This window comes from Protobothrops mucrosquamatus, unplaced genomic scaffold, assembly GCF_001527695.2.
Source record: "Protobothrops mucrosquamatus isolate PMUCROS unplaced genomic scaffold, P.Mucros_1.0 scaffold2282, whole genome shotgun sequence".
In the NCBI taxonomy this organism is placed as follows: Eukaryota; Metazoa; Chordata; class Lepidosauria; order Squamata; family Viperidae; genus Protobothrops; species Protobothrops mucrosquamatus.
In genome coordinates, this window is record NW_015388369.1 from 140,387 (window position 1) to 162,527 (window position 22,141).

General features: G+C 43.9%; 2 protein-coding genes across 2 annotated transcripts in view; both read left to right on the plus strand.

Moving 5' to 3' along the window:
* The window catches only part of SLC12A3 (solute carrier family 12 member 3), a 21,113-nt gene extending 13,573 nt beyond the window's left edge, over positions 1–7,540 (plus strand). Inside the window, exons 18-26 of the mRNA XM_015824558.1 lie at positions 170–276; positions 1,203–1,285; positions 2,455–2,523; positions 3,052–3,153; positions 3,798–3,909; positions 4,231–4,317; positions 5,200–5,335; positions 6,506–6,573; positions 7,402–7,540. Of these exons, the coding sequence (XP_015680044.1) occupies positions 170–276; positions 1,203–1,285; positions 2,455–2,523; positions 3,052–3,153; positions 3,798–3,909; positions 4,231–4,317; positions 5,200–5,335; positions 6,506–6,573; positions 7,402–7,540 (903 nt within the window). The remainder of the gene's footprint in view (positions 1–169; positions 277–1,202; positions 1,286–2,454; positions 2,524–3,051; positions 3,154–3,797; positions 3,910–4,230; positions 4,318–5,199; positions 5,336–6,505; positions 6,574–7,401) is intronic.
* A 2,960-nt stretch (positions 7,541–10,500) lies between these two features.
* LOC107295256 (cytochrome P450 2J5) lies at positions 10,501–18,260 on the plus strand. The gene is made up of 9 exons (XM_015824563.1): positions 10,501–10,681; positions 12,763–12,925; positions 13,118–13,270; positions 14,399–14,559; positions 14,928–15,101; positions 15,934–16,072; positions 16,271–16,458; positions 17,055–17,196; positions 17,947–18,260. Exons 1-9 carry the CDS (start codon positions 10,523–10,525, stop codon positions 18,141–18,143), a joined length of 1,476 nt encoding a protein of 491 aa, XP_015680049.1. The 5' UTR covers positions 10,501–10,522; the 3' UTR covers positions 18,144–18,260.
* Positions 18,261–22,141: the final 3,881 nt, after the last annotated feature.

Below are 22,141 nucleotides of genomic sequence, written 5' to 3' on the forward strand. Positions count from 1 at the left end.
TCCTCCTCCTCCTCCTCCTCCTCCTCCTCCTCCTCTTCAATTGAGGCCTAATGAAAACCGTAATTTTCTCCTAGCCTATGAATAGAGAGTAAAGTGAGCAGAAAAGGTTGGTAACAATGAGTGCGGAAAATATTTTTACCCTAAAAATCCACTTATTTCTTTGACAAAGGCTTCAGGTCTTGGCAGAATGAAACCCAACATTCTTGTGCTTGGATATAAGAAGAACTGGCAGGCAGCACATCCCCAGACAGTGGAAGAATATATCGGAATCCTGCAGTGAGTACCACTGGCTTGTTGTCTTTTAAGCCAGGGGTCCCCAGCCCCCGGTCCGTGGTCCGGCACTGGGCTGCGGCATGCCAAAAACTGGGTATTGCCTACAAGCAAAGCATCCCATCCTCAGGATGCAGGCAGCACCCAAAACCACGTATCCTCCGGTCCACGGAAAAACCTCTCTCCACGGAACCGGTCCCTGGTGCCCAAAAGGTTGGGGACCTCTGCTTTAAGCCATACTTCCCATATCTGGTCTTCTCCAGAGGTCTTGAAGTCCAAAGTGGTCTTCAGGAAAATGTTATTAATCAGTTGCAGCTATCGTCAGTTACATTCTCCCTATCTTGTTGACTTGGTGAAGTAATGCAGGTAGTCCTCTGGTTACAACTTAGTGACAAATTCAGCACTCCCAAAAAAGTGACTTATGACCATTGCAGCCTCCCCATGGTCACGTGATCAAAATTCAGACACTTGGCAACCGACTCAGATTTATGACGGTTGCAGTGTCCCTGGGTCATAGGATCACCTTTTGTAACTTTCCGACAAGCAAAGTCAATCCCATCTCCCTGGGGACACTGCCCCCGTCGTAAATATGAATCAGTGGCCAAGCGTCTGAATTTTGATCAAGTGACCATGGGGACACCGCAACGGTCGTAAGTGTGAAACACAGTACAGTCCTAAGTCACATTTTTCAGTGCCGTTGTAACTTTGAACGGTCACTGAATGAACTGTTGTAAGTTGAGGTCTACCTGTCTTTCCAAAAAAAAATCACACCCTTGTAGTAAAAAAGGAGTAGGATGCGCTTAAGAGTGCCTTCCTTAGAGGAAAAGATGTAGGGACAGACATACTCACTCATTCCATGCTATCCTAGGTGATCAACCTCTGAAAGTCTCCCTCGTGCCGACACTGAGCATGCATTTTTGTTCCCATTCCAGCGATGCTTTTGACTTCAAATACGGAGTGTGCGTAATGCGTGTGAAGGAGGGACTCAATATTTCTCGGATCATGCAGGCTCACGGTGAGTTTCACTATCACACTTCTTCAGGGATTGTGCAGGGAAACAGACTTGAACTGATTCAGCTGCAGGGGGAGGGAAATGTCTTAGAAAGAGGCCCTTTTACGGATCTATTTTTTTTTCATTTTTATCCTGCTTAAATAAGAGAAATTGCATTCAAAGGACTCACTTTTCAAATCAGCGGAGTATCTTACATACTAATTTTAGCAAAGGCAACAATGTCACACATTTTTTTTTTTAAGGCAGAATGTCAATTGCAAAATCCCAGACTCCATCCTATTTGGATGTGGATGTCCTATTTGGAAAATAAAGACAATGCAGGAAGATGATGCTTTGCTTTACAGCCAGTTTTTATTTTTTACTTTTGAATGTAAAAAGTTGTACGGGGGCAGAAATCCTGCTGGGCACGAAAGGAGATGTTCTCAACCAGACTGATCACCCTGGCCCTTGGGGGAAAAACCTGACACTAAGCCATCATGTGGTTCATATGTTTTGTGTAAATCTGTCACTGCGATTGTTTGGAAACCACAGATAAACAAGCAGAGGTTTGCTAAATGCATTCGTCAACTCTGTGCAGTGGTGCTCGTAGCTGGATTAGCACACTGTATGTTGAGCCCTAGGAACAACACGTACAGTTACTTAAGAGTAATTTCCTTTATTGTTCTTCACTTACAGACAAAATCTTGCCAGATTAAAGTAATTACTTGCATCACTATAGATATTTTTATATGTCTGCCTTCCTGCCTGCCTGTCTATTAAACTTCTATGTTGCCTATGTCACCGAGGAGACTTTGGACTGGATATATTCTGGGAATTGCTAGGGAGGAGCTGTTTTAACCCTCTTCCTACCTACCAGACATTCCAAGCTCCGCTGCCTCTTTGCTCTCTGGAATACAGCCACTCCCGCCTGGAAATCCAGACTCCATTCCACCACACTGCAGTAAACCAAACGACACTTAGTTTAACTTAGTGATAAAATTGCAGTAGACTGGGTTTACACATCCCACCAAGCCATAAATTTACAAAAATACAATAGCTAGATTCACTCAGTACCTTATGCCTAGATAAAGTAATCCTCATTATGACTTGATGTACCTCGTAAATGCAGACAACTGTTCATTGTTCAGAATGTCACAGATTTATCTTGCTTATTGTCTCTTTTCCGTCCCCAGTTAATCCAGTTTTTGATCCAGCAGATATTCCTCAGAAGAACAGTGAAGTACCTGCTGTAATGGACACATGTCAGTTCTAAGAAGCTTCTTGACCGGGTTACTGACCAAATCTATTTTCTGGGTTTCTGCTTTCGCTTTGATATATTCACACGGGAATTAGGGAGGGGGGGAAATTAGAGCAGGGGAAATGCCCCCGGGGCCATCTGTGTTCACTCCTGCTGACTGACGCCTGGGAAAATGGTCGCTTATCACCTTTTCGATTCAAAGTTCTCATAACATCTTCGCGCTGGTGGTTGGTTCCCGATGGACTGGGGCACTGGGGCGGGGCTGACATAACAGGACTTTTAGCTCGGTACTTTTGGGTTGGGAGCTTCAGATTCTGCCTTTTGACTCTGCAATCACTTCCTCTCAGTAAAAGATCCTCTTTGAAACAGTGCTTATTTCTTGAGTTGTGCTTTCCTGGAGGAATAGCTGAGGCAGGTCCTTACTCCTCTCCTCTCGTCTCCTCTCGTCTCCTCTCCCCTCCTCTCCTCTCCTCTCCTCTCCTTTCCTCATTCCCTTCCCCCTTCCCCTTCCCCCTTCTTTCCCCCTTTCTAGTGGATCCTGATGCCCTGGTGGCAGAACAACAGGCAAGCACCATTTTCCAGATGGATCAAGGCAAGAAAACTATTGACATCTACTGGCTGTTTGACGATGGAGGTAAGGCTGACTCCTCCTTCCCACGCAGCGCTCGAGAAGGGAGCAAGGCTTGGTGCTGCTAAATGGAGTCTCTCTCAGCTCTGGAGGTCTTAGCAGGGATTCCAAAAAGTTGGAATTTAGTAGATGGACCCAGCCAGTGTTTTGGATCATCCAGGCGACTGATTTTCAACAGTCTAAATTCTGATTTCCTTTCCCCAAAATGCTAGCAATGGCATTGTTTTATTCCAGGAAGTGGTCTCAGAACCATCATTCAGCCCCCTTAGTGAAGCTAATGTGAGGTTCCAAGAACTCATCATCTTATGTTGGCTTGAGTTTTTGGAAGGAATGGTTGGACTAGAAGACCTCCGACGTCCTTTCCATCTACATTAGCAATAGCAAGAGCACTTAGACTTATATACCGCTTCACAGTGCTTCACAGCCCTCTCTGAGCGGTTTACAGAGTCAGCCTATTGCCCCTCAACAATCTGGGTCCTCGTTTTACCAACCTCGGAAGGATGGAAGGCTGAGTCAACCTGGAGCTGGTGAGACTCGAACTGCCAAACTGCTGGCAGCCGGCAGTCAGCAGAAGTAGCCTGCAGTTCTGCGTTCTAACCTCTGCGCCACCACGGCTTTTATCCTGTGTCCTATGGTTTTTCCACCCCCAGGGCTGACTCTTCTCATCCCTTATCTCCTTGGCCGCAAAAAGAGATGGGGGAAATGCAAGATCCGAGTGTTTGTCGGTGGGCAGATCAATCGAATGGACGAGGAGCGGAAGGCGTAAGTTCCACCTACAGGATTCAGGGCTGCTGTGTTCCAAAATATAATAATAATAATAATAATAATAATAATAATAATAATAATAATAATAACAACAACAACAACAACAACAACAACAACAACAACAACAACCTGGGTAAGGACTCGATAGGTAGACAAAACGCCAAATCCAGTCTGAACATCTGGCTGACTGTGCGATGATCCATAATAATAATAATACACCATTTATATAGAGAAATGGAGCGTCAAAACAGTAAAATATATGACAAAGACTATTGAAATCCCTTTTTTCCACTTCTTAATCTTCTTTTTCTTCCTTAGGATTGTCTCTTTATTAAGCAAGTTTCGGCTTGGATTTAATGAGGTTCACGTCCTTCCGGACCTTAACCAGAAGCCCCAACCTGAACAGTAAAGCATTATTACACTCTTATTGTTATTGCCATTAAAATGATTAATGATGCATTAATTTATTGACCAATACCGCAGCATCCAAACATAAAATTTATTATACTGGCTAAAAAATGCATTTATATAAATTACACAGTTGTTAAGTGAATCATCTGGCCATTAAATGAATCCGGCTTTTGACATTTTGCTTGTCTGAAGCAAATTGGTTGCAATTGGGGATCACGTGAACTCAGCATACTGTAACTGTTGTAAAATAATAATAATAATAATAGTAACAACAACAACAACAACAACAATTGTCGATAAGAAAGACAAAAAAGTCTGGATCTGGCAGTGCCTGGAGACAGCAGAATAGACGAGAAAGAACTGGAGAAGGTAACAAAATACAAAGACCTACAAATAGAAATAGAAAGACTGTGGCAAAAGCAATCAAGGGTGGCACCAATAGTAATAGGCGCCTTGGGTGCAATCCCAAAACAACTGGAGCACCACTTGAACACCATTGGCATTGACAAATTCACCATTAGTCAATTGCAAAAGGCGGCCTTACTAGGAATCGCTTCCATCCTGCGACAATATCTGTAATATCATCAAACATCCATATCTGCCTATCCCAGGTCCTGGGTAAGGACTCGATAGGTAGACAAAATGCCAAATTCAGTCTGAACATCTAGCTGACTGTGCGATGATCCATAATAATAATAATAATAATAAAGCTTTGTGTGTGGACCTGGTCTTTCACACCTCGCAATACAGTAGCCAAGAGTTAGTTCTTAAAATTGACCAGGCTCCTTTCTCTAAGCAGGTGTCCCCTTTCGGCTAAGACCAGGGCACGGAAGAATTTGGTTCCTTAATGGAAACTCATGGTGGTTTTATTCCTAGTGTGAAGAGATTTGATGACTTAATTGCTCCGTTCAGACTGAATGATGGTTTCAAAGACGACGCTGCGGTGAACGAGATGCGACATGGCTGCCCGTGGAAAATTTCCGATGAAGAGGTTGCAAAAAACACAGCTAAGGTTCGGAAGACCTAGCCTGGGGTGGATTTCAGACATCAGGACAAGAAGGGGGGGGAAGCAGGGAGACGGAGGCCATCCCTCTTTCATCTGTTTCTAACTCCAGGTCTTTGAATCTGAACCCCTTGGGTCAACCTGGCTAACTTGTCGGGGAAATTTAGAGTTCCTTTTACATTCTGCTTGAAGTTGTTTTCAAGCCTACTCCCTTATGGGAAGAATAAGAGTGCTATTCCAGTATTGCTCTGGAAATTCAACAGCCATTCTACCCCAGATTTGAACTGAATCAGCTTTCCAAACGGAACTGAAAATCCAGACCAAATGATTGAAATTGACCCCCTTTTGTCAAGTCTGTTGGGATCAGACTGAAGAATCAAAGGGGCTGGATTTGATGCATCAAGCTCAAACTATGAATTGACTTTGACTTTTGAAATGGATCAGAGTCACCAATGTATTCCTGGTTATCGGTGGAAGTAGAGGGGTTGGGAAAAGAGATGGGCATGGGCATCGTGAGGTCAGCATACAAATCCTGCGACTTAATTTATGGACCCAAACTCTTGGGACCATTGTGGGCCTCTGAACCTCTACAAGCTTTTGTCCTTGCGATCCTGGTCAATCTGGCCTGGCTTCTTGCTTGCATTGTTGGAATTCAAGATGGAACCGCTGTGTTTCAATCTTCTTTTGGTTTTTATGGAGGCGCCTAATTGGCTGCTCTGTGCACAGAATGCTAGATTTTGAATTTTGGTCTGATCTAGCCAGGTTCTTCTTAGATTTTATAGAGAACCTCCCATCTCATTAGCAGTGTACTTTTTCCAGGACCATTTGCTAGAGACTATAGCGGGGAGTGGATTGTTGTCTGGGTTTCCAACCCCCCCCCCTTTGGGTTTCTTTATATTTATTTATCTGATGGAACCACCAACTGAAGGAGAGAAGGTCCCAATAAGGTAGCTTGAAAGACATTCCAGCTTAGAGTCCATTCAAAGGGGGAAACTTTGAGGTGAAAACCTTAAGTCCATATCTGCTGTTTCCCAAGAGAAGACAATCTGGCAAAGATTCTTCTAAACTGGTGGTCAACAATAAAGAAAATTACTTGGCCCATTGTCAGAGCTATTCTCATTGCTTGCCCCTGACCCTTTATGTCTACCTGTGCTGAGCTTTTTCTACTTTCTATTTCAGTCACTTCGACAAGTGAGAATGAATGAAATTTTGCTGGATTACTCTCGGGATGCTGCCCTTATTTTCATGTAAGTAAGAGCAGTCATAAACGATCAGAATGTAAACCTTACTCATTAGGAGTCGCTAGGGGTAGTATCTTTGTAGAAAAAAGCTGTTGGAAAAGTGTGCTGGCTTAGTCTGGAAGTTGAGTCATGCATTTGGGTTGGGGTTTTTTGTGTGTGTGAGTTTGACAAATTTCGCTGCCCATCCAAGCAGCTTCTTCGGTCTGAACAAGTTAACCATTCCAGTCGCCATGACTCAATTTCCAGACAATTCTACCTGGATGACTGAGAATCTTCAGTGACATATTGCCATGCACTTTGGAGAAGAAACGCTGAGACTCTGGAAAGGGTGCAGGGAAGAGCAGCAAAGATGATTAGGGGTCTGGAGTCTAAATCATACGAAGAACGGTGACAGGAATTGGGTATGTCTAGTCTAATGAAAAGAAGGAGTAGGAGTGACACAATAGCAGTGTTCCAATATCTGAGGGGCTTCTACACAGATGAGGGGGCCAAACTATTTTCCAAAACCCCAAAAGGCAAAATGAGATGGCTGCTAAAATACTAAGGGAAGACTGCACCAATATACGTAGTTTCTAAATACCCAAATTCACGTTCATTGCGTCTATGACACTAACCATCTCCTCCTCTGCCATCCCTTTCTCCTTTTGCCTTCCATCTTTCCCAACATCAGAGACTTTTCCAAGGAGTCTTCTCTTCTCATTTGATGGCCAAAGCATTTAAGCTTCAGCTTCTGGATCTGTCCTTCCAAAGAACAGCCAAGGTTGATTTCCTTTAGGTTTTTGGTAGACAAATACAAACTTGTTTTCTTTCTCTTGTTCCTTGTCACCTGTTCAGAACTATGCCAGTTGGCCGGAAGGGGTGTCCCAGTAGCCTGTACATGGCTTGGCTGGAGACTCTCTCGCAAGATCTGAGGTCTCCCGTGATCCTGATCAGAGGCAACCAGGAAAATGTCTTGACTTTTTACTGTCAGTAGGACCTTTTTATTGTCAGCCGGAAGAAGGAAATTCTGGACTGATCCTGTTTTGCTGATGAGCTATCAAGAGGCTCCATTGCAGGGATGAAGGCCAAGAATAAAAGACTGGAAAACAAATTTTGTTGGATTGTAAGAATCCTCTTCTTCAGAACTGTTCATGTTGTAATATTGGGTTTGTTCCTTGTGCTGAATCATAGTTTGTTTAATCATGGTTGGAAAAATAAGCCGCAATTGGTGGGGGCTCACACAACGTGCCATGTCATCAACTCTGAATGGTATATTTGCTGGTCTCCCAAAGCAACCTAGCACAATGGCTACATTTGAGTGAATTTCATTTGCACTGACACTTAATTCAAACTGAATATACGGTAGCTGGAAACTAAATAGATTAGTGAAGAATTTCAGACCCCATTGGTATCTGTTCACAAATACATCTTGAATTCTGCATTAACTCACTTCCTGGATTCTTGTACTGCACCGAATCATAAACTAATTGAATGAACTGAACTCACCCACCTGGTAAGCCACCCAAGATATAATAAAAATTGAAATTCACCAAAGTTAGCCTATTATATGCATACGGCAGTTAGTTCTTGATCTGACTTTTTAAGTACGTGGTGCTTAAAAATGACAATTGATACCAATTTTTAGAAATCAAAGGAGGTCAGATCAGGGTTTCTGAACCTCCACAATTAGAATAGACTAGAATAGAGCTGGAAGGGACCTTGGAGGTCATCTAGTCCAGCCCCTTGCTCGAGCAGGAGAACCTATACCATTTCAGACAAGTGACCGTCTAGTCTCTTCTTAAAAACCTCCAGGGATGGAGCACCCACAATTTCTGGTGGCAAGCTGTTCCATTGGTTAATTGTCCTCACTGTTAACACTCCTCTACATTATCCTAATACACCACAAGACTTCTAGTAATCATATTGGACCGAGCAAGTTCCCACATTTCTGGTAGATGGAGCAATCTCTTTCACTCATTAAGCATTGCCTCTGTCCTAGAGCCCAACTGAATGTAGCTTCTATGTTTCATCATCATCATCATCATCATCATCATCATCATCATCATCATCATCATCATCATCATCATCTTGCATTAGTTGCAGTTCCTGAATAAGCAGGGGACAGCAGGTCCTAGAAGTTCAATATATTTTGTCCAGGAATTCAACAATTCAGATGTCTCTCCAGTATTAGCAGATGGTGCATTTCCAGCCTTGCTATATGCAGTAGATAATATACATAGCAAATTAATGGAACCCCAACAGACCAGGTCTAAATATCTTGGGGTGCAGTTCCAGGCTTTCTTATCTTGGAGGACGCACGTCTTTTATTGGGCAAGTGTGCTTCTTTGGACACTATGTGAAGACCTAGAAAAGGCTCTAATGCAGGAAAAAATGGGAGGACGGGAGAAGAGGACAAGCAGGGGCAAGGTGGATGGACTCAGCTAGCATGGCGATGGGGGTACTGTTGGGGAGAGCTGAAGGACCAGCCTAGGGACATATGGTTATGGAGAAAATCTATGTTATTGCTAGGAGACAACATTGATTTGGTGACATCTAATCAATCAATCAATCAATCAATCAATCAGATATCTTAGTAGAGGGGGAAGTTCTCTCTTAGAGCTTCCCCTGTTGGTGGAAGCTTTGCAGCTGGTTTGATGAAAGTAAGTTCTGAGGAGCTAGCAAAGAACCTCTTAGGACAGGGGTCCCCAACCCCCGGTCCGTGGACTGGTACCGGGCCACGGCATGCCAGCAACCGGGCCACACAAACAAGCAAAGCTCCATCCGCGGGATGCAGGCAGCATACAAAACCACGCACTCTCCGGTCCGTGAAAAAAACTCTCTCCACGGAACAGGTCCCTGGTGCCCAAAAGGTTGAAGACCCCTGTCTTAGGAGGTTTCTGCAGGAAGCAGGTGACTTACTCAGTACCGCCTTGGGTTTTGTAACTGGAGCAAAATTTTGTTATCCCTTGTTCACACAACATACCCCATTCCTGTTTCTTATATGACATGACTCTCTTGTTTGGAGAAAAAAAAACTACAGGCGGTCCTTGCTTAATAACCCTAATTCAGGTCAGCAACTTTGCTGCTAAGTGAAGTGGTGGCTAACTGGGGCACAAGACCATAAGTGCGTTTTCTGGCTGGACTACAGGCAGTCCTCGGCTTACAGCAGTTCATTTAGTGACCGTTCAAAGTTACAAGGGCGCTGAACAAAGTGACTTCTGACTGTTTTTCACAGTTATGACCTTTGCGTCATCCCCCTGTGATCAGGTGATCAAAATTCAGACGCTTGGCAACCGGTTCATCTCTATGAACTTTTCTCTAGCGCTTATGAAATCATAATCATAATTTCTTTTGATTAGCCCGTGGGCCATATCAAGGTGCAGAGTTCCAAACGCACGTTATACTAAAATGCAGTAAAAACAATTTAGAATAAAATTGGTTAAAATGTAATTTAGGATAAAATAGAAATAAAATACAATTTAAAATGAAATTGGGATACAATACATTTAAAAAATGAAATTAGCATCAAATACGGCAATTTAAGATGTAAATAGATTAAAATACGATAAAATTGTATTTCACTATCGCCCCTGCAATCTGCCCCAATGTCTCACCTATGCCGACCTCAGCCGAACCATTTTGTTCAGATACTGTGCTGTGTAAATGTATTTTTCAAATTTTATATGTTGTTTATTTATTTTAAAACATTTATATAGCTGCCCATCGTCTAACCAACTCTGGGAGGTCCCCCAACGAAAGTTAAAACATACAAAATCATATTGCAACCACAGAACTAAACCGCTCAAAACATTAAAAACAGCAAAGGCATGGATGGTGCCTACTCAAGCTTCTAATGTGCAATTAATCAATCTTGTCCCAGCGTTGTTGAGGGAATAAACTTCCGCTTTGGCTTTTGGCCAGCAGAGAAAAACAGCTGCTGCAGAGACACACAGAGGGAGACCTCCCTGCTTCGGACATGACTCTTTTCAGCTGTCTGCTTGTTCTTTGCCTCCTATTCTTCTGGTTCTGGAAGAGCACACGTCCCAAAGGCTTTCCCCCAGGGCCATGGAGGCTGCCCCTGTTTGGGAATCTGCTTCAGCTCAATATGAGGGACCCTCTGAAGGGCTTGGATCAGGTAAGGCTCCTTAAGTTGCCCTGACGTTAAACTCCACGGAGTGCATTTGCTGAAAAGAAAGAGGTTTGGCTGCATTTTTTTTTTAAGGAGGCTGCCTGAGCGATGCTGGGCCTGCTAAATGTTTCTGCATATGATTGAAAATGTATTCTGCAGCCGATTTAGGAGTAATGTTGAGAATGTTATGCAGATGTGGAAATTCCAGCTACGCAAAGATGTACATTTGATTCGTAGCGATCCTAACCCACGAGGGCATTGAGCTGCTTCCGAAAGATTCTCCAGAATTTATTTGCATTGCGTAGAGAGTTGATGAATGTTAGGAGAGTTTATGAATTCCAGGAATCAGCTCTGCCGCTTTCCCAAGAAATGTTTGGAATTTCCTAGGATACAACCAGAAATCTTTCTCGATCACCTTAAGACTCCCCAAATCCTTTGGAGAAAGGAGGAGAAAAGGTCATTCAGCTGTTGGAAGTCACTGCTTTCCCTTTCTTGCATTTCCATTCTGTCACTTTGATGCTAAATCCCTATTATGTACTAATTAGGGGAAATTGTTTTTAAACAAACACCAACATGTAGCAATTCCCCTGTGTAAAATGTCCACCTCTATTAATTTGAGAGTTTTATGAGGAGGCTTCTGATTAAAGGGTTCATTAATAAGGGGAATAATTGTTAGAGTTGGCACGTTGTCTTTGCTCTAAGGAGGGGTGTGAATTTTCAAAAATGGCACAAGTTAGAGAAGGAACATTGTTGTTCCTGTGTGTTTCTGGCTTGTTGTTTGCACAAATGAGGACAAGGGCACTGCCCTCTTGGAAAATAAGGTCTGTCAGGAATAGTTCTTTGAGCGGAATTAAACTTTAAACATTTCTACCTTCTGTTTGATAGATTAGCATGAAGTATACCCAATAGCAAAAACGGAAAGGTTATTTAAACATTGAAGTGGAGTCATGTTGTAAACAAAGAATGAAGAGGAGGTTGCTGGAAAACCATGCTCGTATTGTCAGTTCTAATAGTATGGTCTTTTCATATCAGATTCAAATGACTCTTTTGCCAGCTGGTTCTATGTTAAGAGCCCTGTTAGCACAGGGGTTAAAATGCAGTACTGCAGGCTGCTTCTGCTGACTGCCGGCTGCCAGCAGTTTGGCAGTTCGATTCTCACCGGCTCAAGATTGACTCAGCCTCCCATCCTTCCAAGATCGGTCAAATGAGGACCCAGATTGTTGGGGGCAACAAGCTGACTCTGTAAACCGCTTAGAGAGGGCTGTGAAGCACTATGAAGCGGTATATAAGTCTAAGTGCTATTGCTATTCCTCCTTCCTTCCTTCCTTCCTTCCTTCCTTCCTTCCTTCCTTCCTTCCTTCTGTGGTGGTGCAGTGGTTGGAATGCAGTATTGCAGGCTGACTCTGCCCACTGCCAGGAGTTCAATCCTGATCGGCTCAAGGTTGACTAAGCCTTCCATCCTTCCGAGGTCGGTCAAATGATAGAACCCAGATTGTTAGGCTGACTCTGTAAACCGCTTAGAGAGGGCTGTAAAGCACTGTGAAGTGTTATATAAGTGCTATTGCTATTGCCCATCCGTCCATCTATCCATCCATCCATCCATCCATCCATCCATCCATCCATCCATCCATCCATCCATCCATCCATCCATCCATCCATGATGTGCAATGGTTAGAATGCAGTATTGCAGGCTAATTCTGCCCACTACCAGGAGTTCAATCCTTACCAGCTCAAGGTTGACTAAGCCTTCCATCCTTCTGAGGTCGGTCAAATGAGGACTCAGATAGTTGGGGGCCATATGCTGTAAACCGCTTAGAGAGGGCTGTAAAGCACTGTGAAGCGGTATATAAGTCTAAGTGCTATTGCTACCAGCCCAAAAAAACAGGAAGAAGAACTATATTGTTATTTATAAATAAGCCCTTTTCCCTCTACATTACGGTGAAATCCAATTAATGTTCTGCATACAACATACTTAGAAGCATGATTGTTCAACTTCATCCTTGGTGATGCTACGCTGCATCATTGCAGGGACTGGTTCTCAGTGATTTCCTAGTAACTCTTTGTTCATCCTGTTTTTTTCATTTCAGTTTGCAAAAAAATATGGTCCTATCTTCTCTCTCTATATGGGAAGCAAACCTGTAATCATAACTCATGGATTTCGTTCAGCAAAAGAGGTCTTCGTGACAAAAGGCACAGAATTTGCTGGGAGATCAGACTTTTACATTATGGATATGATCACTAAGAAAAAAGGTAAGGATATAATTTCCAAGCACTTGTAGTTTGATTATCGAATATCCTCTGTCCTTTTCCCTCTGAATGCTAGCGTGCTGGACCAAACTTTCAAGTAAGAGAAGATCAGCTATAATTTCAGAATCGGTTAACCAGAAGGACGTTCCAAATGAATGCATGCTTCCTAATTTTTAATTATCTTTGACTTTACAGGCATAGTCGCACAGCCTTATGGGGAAGTGTGGAAGGAACAAAGGAGATTTTCACTGATGCTTTTCAGAAACTTTGGCGTGGGCAAAAATCTGATGGAGGAAAGGATCTTGGAGGAGTCAGCTTACTTGATTCAGGCTTTTACCAAGAACGGGAGTAAGGTCTCCTGGGAAAGGATGGGAAGGGTGCAAATTGTCATTTTGATGTCGCTTCCTTTTCCACAGGACACAGTTGACCTCAAAGTTGGCCAGTGAACAGGGCACTAATGCAGAGTAGGAGAAGCGTAGAATGCTGCCCTTACGTAGAATTCAAAGCCCTGTTGGCCAAAACAAGACCAACATTTTGTTTTTTTTAATTGTAATGTTTCTAAGGTTGAAGTCCTGTAACGTTCTTGGTTGGCAGCCACCATTTACTGGGTCTGTGTTCCCCATTCACACACTCTGGTGAGAGATAAGTGCCCTGAAGATGGGTTCCAGAACAAGTCTGAAAGCTCGGAAGTCTAAACCTTTGCTCCTGATGACCGGCCCAAATTGGATCCTGCAACATTATCCTGGGACACGTATATTTGCCTTAATGGAACATAGAATAATGGAGCTGGAAGGGACCTTGGAGGTCTATGGTCCAACCCCTTGCTTGAGCAGGAGACCCACATCATTTCAGACAAATGGTTGTCCAGTCTTATTTTTCTTCATTCTATGTTCCCCATGCTTCATACTGGCCCCGTGATGTCTTAGTAGCCTTCTGTAGTATGATGATGCTCCAGAAGCATTAAAGTGCAAAGATGACCATTCCTAGTATCAATGCAATGTGTGCTGGGCTTAAGAGTCCATTTATTAGAAAAAGATTGAAAATAGCAGGTGCTTTTTCATCCTGGTGAGTCAGCTACCGCAAATTCATTGTGAGCATTAGTCTCCATAGTGGACTTACTTTGTAGTCTTCTGATGAAATTTCTGCAACTCACACACCGGATTAAGGGATCCTATATTTCAATCACCCTGAAAGAAAAATGCAGGAGAATGGGTATATATCAGAGTTGGGCATTTTACAGTCCCCAGGCCATATCCAGCCCTTTGGGTGTCCTTGCCCAGCCTGTGTGGGTTGCTTTTATTTTGAAGGCAACTGCTATTTATTTTTTCAATTTATGTCTATGCGTGCATATATGCCTAGATACCTTCACAGCCCTATTGGTTCAGCCCTTCACAACCGTCCCAGTTTCTCATGTGGCAGAAATGAATCTCCTAACCTGATCTATAGTGATCTCTTTTCTTTTGTTGTATTCTGCAGGTGAGCCTTTTGATCCTTATGAGTTCACTGACGGTGCGGTCACCAACATACTTTCCACCATAATATTTGGGAAACGTTTTGAATACAACAGCGGCTTCTTGAAATACCTGCTGGACCTGATCCATCAAAACATCAGACTGCCCGCAGGACCCTGGGCCTTGGTATCCTATTCTTCTTCTTCCTAGTGATTTCCCCACAAGTTCAGAATCCCCTTTTTTCAGCTCAACTGAACGTTGATCCATTGGTTCCTGATGTTGTGAGTCGCAAGAGACTGACTGGCTCAAAGTCATCCATCTGACTTTCCTGCCTAAAGTAGAACTAGAATTCAGTCCCTTGTTTTCTAGACCAACACCTTCACCACTATGTCAGAGTGGCTCTGAACTGGGTATAATACATCTATATTTAAATTTCAGTTTATTTGGACGTTTGACTCCCTTAGGGATTTTCTTTTCTCTTTCAATTTATCCTACAAAGAAGACTCCACCACGATCAAATTAACCAATTTTGGCTTTTTCTGTTTGCTTGGCAGCTTTTCAATGCTGTGCCTTTAGTGAGAAGGCTTCCCCTTCCCCATCAGAAAATAATAACAAATACCCATAAAATGTTTGCTTTGGTTGAAAAAGAAATAGAGGAACACAAGGCGACCGTCACTCCTGGAGATCCCCGGGATTTTACTGATGCCTATTTAGAAGAAATTCAGAAGGTAGATTCCTCAGTTTTGTTTTCGATTTGTGTATATATATTTATGTAGAATTCTTTATTGGCCAAGTGTGGTTGGACACACAAGGAATTTGTTTCCGGTGCGTAAGCTCTCAGTGTACATACAAGTAGTAGTGATAATCATGATCATAAACAACATGAAAATAAATTCATCATAAAGCATAAGATGCAACACTTAGTGATAGTCATAGAGTACTAGCTAAGCAAACAAGATAAATAATACTAGGATACCCAAAAAAAACAATATAAATTGTAAGATACAAGCAGCAAAGTTATAGTCATAGGAAGATAAGGATAGGTAACGGTTAACTGTGCATTTCGTCATTTTGCATCTCCTTCTCTAACATGACATATTCAAGTACAACAGTTCTTTGGCGTATGGCTGTGATTTAGTCTGATATTTAAAGTACCAGAAACTTTTTCTTTTGGTTAAAAAAATATCAGTGTGATTAAATGAAGATCTGTCTAGAGTCCTCATAGAGCAGAGGAAGCTGTGGGGAGAACTCCTTTTCATCATTAAATTCCTGAATTGTTTTTGCCCTGATGAAACTTGGGCATTTGAAGATTTGGTGCCACTTTGCTTGCTTGCTTCTTCTCTTCCTGCTTCTTTTCCTTTTCTAGTGATACTTTTCAAAATAAAGTCTTCAGGACAAAGCTTCCTTCCTTCCTTCCTTCCTTCCTTCCTTCCTTCCTTCCTTCCTTCCTTCCTTCCTTCCTTCCTTCCTTCCTTCCTTCCTTCCTTCCTTCCTTCCTTCCTTCCTTCCCAATGAATACATATGTGGTAAAAATCCATTCTTTGTGTTAACTATCCATAGCCAGAGAGAAAAGGTTCAAGTTTTGAAGAAGAACAACTACAAGTCTTATTGTTTGACCTTCTCATAGCTGGAGCAGAGACAACATCAGGAACCCTGCAGTGGGCATTGCTCTATCTGGTGGCCTTTCCAGAGATCCAAGGTAAAGAATTGTGAAACGGTGCACTTTAGTAGAAATAGTAGTATCTTCACCAATGATATAAAATGGGAAAGGAGGGAACTGGCATCATAGCAGGAAATTCAGAAATCTCTGTACAACAGTTGGTTGGGAAGCAAACTACGGTCTTCTTAAAGGCAATGAAATATTTTCCAGAAGGTAATTGACCTACTTGTCCCTCAGAAAAATGCTGGAAGGAAATAGACACAGTTCTGGGAAACAAAGCAAGAGTGAAATGTGAAGATCGAATACGGTTGCCCTACACAAATGCTGTCATTCATGAAATCCAACGCATATCAAGTATAGTTCCTCTTGGAGTAACTCGTAAATCCATTAATGATGTGCACCTTTTTGGATACAAAATTCCCAAGGTAAAGGCAGAGACCTTTGAGTGTGAACTGTGTAGTGTTGGTGATTCCACAGGCAAATCTGTAGTTGTCTGATGTGAGATGTCTCTGTCTCTGTCTCTGTCTCTGTCTCTGTCTCTGTCTCTGTCTCTGTCTCTGTCTCTGTCTCTGTCTCTGTCTCTCTCTCTCTCTCTCTCTCTCTCTCTCTCTCTCTCTCTCTCTCTCTCTGTGTAGAGAGAGAGTGTAAGAAATTGAGAAACATCCTGATATTCGATGTGGAACGAAGACAAGACACTTAATAATATGCAGGAGTGGGATGGGGAGGATGTCTTTTCGTGAAGACTTTTCAACAAGACCAGTTTCTGACATCTGAGCCATTCTTAGCTAGGATTGGTGGGGAGGAACTGATGGTGACAATATCTCCTGCCTTGGTCCCTCACGCCTCTTTTTCTAACACTGAGTACTGTACAGCAACGTTCAGATCTTCTCCCTGCTCCTTCTCACCCTCATCTGCTGTCCTTCAACCACATCTCAATGGGGTCTACCTGGAAGTTCACCCAGAGCCATGTCTGACAATGAGGGCTTTCTTCAAGATGACCTATTTGTTTTGACTTGTGCAGGACACCATGGTTTTAGTCAATATCCACTCTGCCCATCGTGATGAATCTCAGTGGAAGTTCCCCAATGAATTCAACCCCTCCAACTTCCTGAATGAAGAGGGAGACTTTGTGAAGCCGGAAGCCTTCATGCCGTTTTCAGCAGGTGAATTTCTCTCTTTCTCTCTCTCTTTCTGTCTCTCTGTCTCTTTGTCTCTCTCTCTCTCTCCCCCTCCCTCCCTCCCTCTCCCTCCCTCTCCCTCTCCCCTCCTCTGTCTCTCTCTCTCACACACACGCACACACTGTCTTGTTTTCTCTCTACGTCCTGCAACCTTTCTTTAGAGACTTATGGAAGTCAGCTCATGGGCCTTGATTATACTTCAGTGTCCATAGGAAAAGGGAGCCGAAAAGAAACACAGGGGACTATGTTGAAAACTATCACTTCAGAACAGCTGAAAAATGTTCCCTTGTGGTCACAGAATTCACAGACATCATCTCCTGTCTGTGTGAAAGTCTTGTGGGAGGTTTTCTGTGTGAAAGTCTCTTTGGAGACGGTCCGGCAAGGTGAAGCAGAGGACATGGTCAATTCCTGAGTCCCCTTCAGACAATTCTTGTGTCTTTTAAGCAGCTGCCTCAGTTGAAATAGATTCTCCAAAGAATTTCAGCAATGGAATATTTTCACTATTGTGCACCAGGAAGTTTTTTTTATCATTGCAGCCCACAAAGAAAGCTAAACATAAGCTTTATTGACAAAAATGGACCCTGACAAGAAGAGTTGAATCACTTAAATACATGGTCCTCTCCCTCTCTATGATGAAGAAACCATGACCAGTCTAGGAATTGCAACAGGTTGCCAGCTTTCCGCTGTCTGAAGCTGCATGATCTCCCTCTTTCTTCTTGACTTGTGTCTTTTCAGGTCCGAGAATGTGCTTAGGAGAAATCCTGGCTCGGATGGAGCTCTTCCTCTTCTTCACCAGCATTGTCAGGAACTTCCATTTATCGTGGCCAGATAAATCTCAAGCGCCAGATTTCACACCCCACTTTGCAGTTACACAATCCCCATCCCGCTTTAAGGTATTGATGAAATGTCGCCAGCCAAGTGAACAGATGTAAGGGAGGATCCGCAAGACAACTGCTTGAAGACAACATCATTCTCGCCAACATCCCTAGACCATGTCTACTTCACATTCACCACAAAGTCATCTTCAACAACATAAATAAAGTGCTAGCTTATACCACATTGTCCAGTGGATGATCAGTCTTGTTTATGATGGAAATGAATTTCATTTTCCAGGTTTCTTCTCTCTATCGTCAAGGTTACCGGAAGGAAGAATGGAGAAGAGCAGAGTCCATAGCTTGTTTATCAGATGGCTCCTCCTGGCAAGAGAATCTGGGGCCTGTGCAGGGTGGGGGAGGTACGTAGGTGAGGTGGCTTCTGGGGACCCATCTTCCTTGGTCTTTGCCAGTCAACCACACAAGCAAGGCCAGGCCAAGAAGCAGACCCCACTGGGATTTCAGGAATGCTACTTTATTTTGGAGGATGTATTTACAGACTCTTGAAAGTCTCTCCAAACTCTTCATGGCCTCTTTTGAGGCCAGTGGATGATCAGTCTTGTTTATGATGGAGATGAAATTTATTTTCCAGGTCTCTTCTCTCTATCGTCAAGGTTACCGGAAGGAAGAATAGAGAAGAGCAGAGTCTATAGCTTGTTTATCAGATGGTTCTTCCAGGCAGGAGAATCTGGCCCTTATAGGGTGGGGGAGGTATGCAGGGGAGGTGTCAAAGGGACAATATTTTTTTCCCAAAGCTAAAGAATATTAAAAATATACAAAATCTTTGAATCTCTGATGCTGGTGCCCACATTGGCAGCTTTGGTATAGTTTGACTACGGCATCCACTTTTCAGAGGGGGGGGGACCATATAAACTTTCTGGATGTTTGCCTCTCAGATCCCTGGGAGATGTGACAATCCACCATGGTTGAACCATGGCTTTGGGATCTTGATGTGAATATGGCAGACTAGGGTTGCATCTTCGGATTTGACTGCCTTTGGATCTGATTTGATCTGGATGCCTTTGGATTTGATTGAACTAAGGAGAAAACTCCGAACAGTGAGAGCAATTAATCGGTGGAACAGCTTGCCTCCAGAAGTTGTGGGTGCTCCATCTGGAGGCTTTCCAAAAGAGACTGGACAACCATTTGTCTGAAATGAGAAGGGTCTCCTGCTTGAGCAGGGGGTTGGACTAGAAGATCTTCAAGGTCCCTTCCAATTCTGTCATTCTATGTTCTATGCCTAAGTGAGACAAATGCAGTTGTTCTTCATGGCTTCCTTTTTCTTGCATGCCAACGGTTGTTTATCTTCTGCTGGAAATGCAGCGATCAGTGCTGGTTATATAATGCTGACATCGCAGTCTGGTTTGGAAGCATCGCTGCTTCAGACAGGAAGGCGGGGCAGAGAGTGGTGAGGACGACAGAAAAGATCATTGGCAGTTCCCTCCCTTCCATCCAGGACATAGCACAGAAGTGTTGCTTGAGCAGGGTCTGCAGGATTGACTGGGACGCGACACATCCTCTTCACGACCTGTTTTCCTTGGTTCCTTCTGGGAGGAAGGGGCTCCGTGGTCTCCGAAGCAGAACTTCCAGATTCAGTCACAGTTTTGTTCCATACAGTATTAACCTTGTGAACTCTCAAGCTTCCTCTTTCCGGTAGGTATTCAAGATGGACAGTGATTTATATTTATATGTATTTATATATGTAAGGGTGTAGGTACGTATATACTTACGTTGTGTATAGCATGTTTATATGTGTGTTATGTATGTGTACACTTTTGAGAGCAGGCAACAGAATTTCATGTTTAATGTGTGCCAGTGTGCCCACAGTAAAAAATGACAATTAAGGTTATCTATCTATCATCTATCTATCTATCTATCTATCTATCTATCTATCTATCTATCTATCTATCTATCTATCTATCTATCTATCTATCTATCTATCATCTATCTATCTATCTATCTATCTATCTATCTATCTATCTATCTATCTATCTATCTATCTATCTATCTATCTATCTATCTATCTATCTATCTATCTATCTATCTATCCTCGCTCCCCCCAGGAATTGCCTTTCTTTCTTTCCTTACCTGACTTGGAATTGATTGATTGATCTTTTTACTCCCAAAACATCTTCCTTTGTTTCCCTGCATGGGGCAGCAGCAGATCACGAAGGAGAAACGGCAAGGGCTGGGAGTCAGGTAAGGAAAGAAAGGCAATTCCTGGGGGGAGCGAGGATTTCTTTCCTTACCTGCCCCACTTGTCCGAGGCTGCTTTCCACTGAGCCACGTTGCTCTTGCCAATGGCTCGACTGCCCATTTCAGCACCCTCCGTCATGCCTCCAGCTGATCCGAGGAAGACATGGAGTTCTCTGTTGAGGCCCAGGAGGGGGGGGTCTGTGGCTTCAGAGGACTGTGGGGAGGAACAGGCTGAGGCAGGCCAGGGCCCTTCAAGTTTGGAACAGGGAAGGCAGAGCTCAGGCGAGAAGCAAAGCCCCTCCCCACCAGATGCCAGAGCAAGGAGAGCAGAGAGGAGGAGGGAACAAGGGAGTCAGGCTCACTTGCTCGGGAGGAGAGCATCCAGCGCCTCTCCACAAGGCACACCTGGGGATTAGGATTTAAGGAGACGCTGTGGGGTGGGGCATTTGCCGGGAACAAACGTGGGATCTTGAGATAGTTGTGACTTGTGGTCTTGTAACCTGGACACTTTGAATTCCGGACCAGTTTGTTTCCTGCTTCACGACCACAGACTACATTCCTGAGTCTCTCCTTGCAGTCTGCAGTTCGCAGGCAAGCTGAGAGTTAAAAGGACTCTTTACATTTTCTGGTTATCTGTCTTCTCTTGAGAATATTGTAAACTTCCCTGGCTGTCTTGGCTGAACTCTTGCCAGCATATGTGGGAGCTTTTGGGGAACATTGGCAGTGATTAAAGGACTGTTGCTCTTGCCAGCCGACTGCTTTGCCTCCGTTTGGGGCCCTGGGTCATCACACCCTCCTTCCCTGAGCCTCTGGCACTCCACCTGCCCCTTTGGTGGCTCTGTAGGCAGGTGAGGGGGGAATGTGCCCCACCTGTTCCACAGCCGCTTTTGGCCGAGCCGCGTTACAGCGGCATTGGGCGTGAGGCGGCAAACACCGAAACTGGCAGTTTGCCGCCTCCTGCCCAATGCTGCTGCCATGAGGCTGCGGAACAAGCCGGGCGGTGGTAAGGAACCGGTATAATGGCACGTGGCTCAGAAGGGGAGAGGATCTGCCAGGCCTCATGGCAGCAGCATTGGGTGTGATGCGTGAGATGGCAAATCGCTGTAGCCAGCGGCAAACACCAAAAATGGCCATTTGCTGCCTCCTGCCCAATGCCTGTGCCATGAGGCCGTGGAACGAGCTGGGCGGCGGTAAGGAACCGGTATACCGGTACCGTGGATCAGATCCCCCCTCCCCCATTGGCTTTGCCTCGTCACAGGCAGGCCATCTGTGCAGGCCCTTAAGTGGGGCTTGCTTTCAGGGGAGGGCTTATATGAGGCCCACTCCCCCAAAATCAGCTGGGGCTTACTTTTGGGGCCGGGTTTACTTTCAAGGAAACACAGCAATAATGTAAAACTTTGGATCCCGACATTGTAGATGCCAAGCCTTCCTATGAAACCTCACAAATATAACTTAAGCTGCCAGAATTAGCTAAGCTTCTTTTTCTACCTTTTCCTCCCCAAAAGCCCACAGGAGGTGGAGAAGCTGGATCCACGAATAAGCTTTGTCATCCCATTTGTAAGCAAAATGTGCAAATGTTTAAGCTAAGACAAAAAAAAAAAAAAATCTCGCAAATTTTGTCTACAAATGGGATGAGAAAACCTCTTCACTTGTCCAGTTTCCCCACCTTGTGTGGGGGGTTTTTTTGGGGGGGGGGGGGGGGGGGGCAATCCCACTGGGGACATGATCAGGGTCAGGATTTTCTTTGTTTGTTTGGATTTTTTTCTTTCGATAAGGCCGATTTTTCGTTCGGTGAATTGTGCAGCTGTCTTCTCCAGATGAAATGTTTTACGACAGTTGAGGTGAGTACTGAAGTGCTTGTT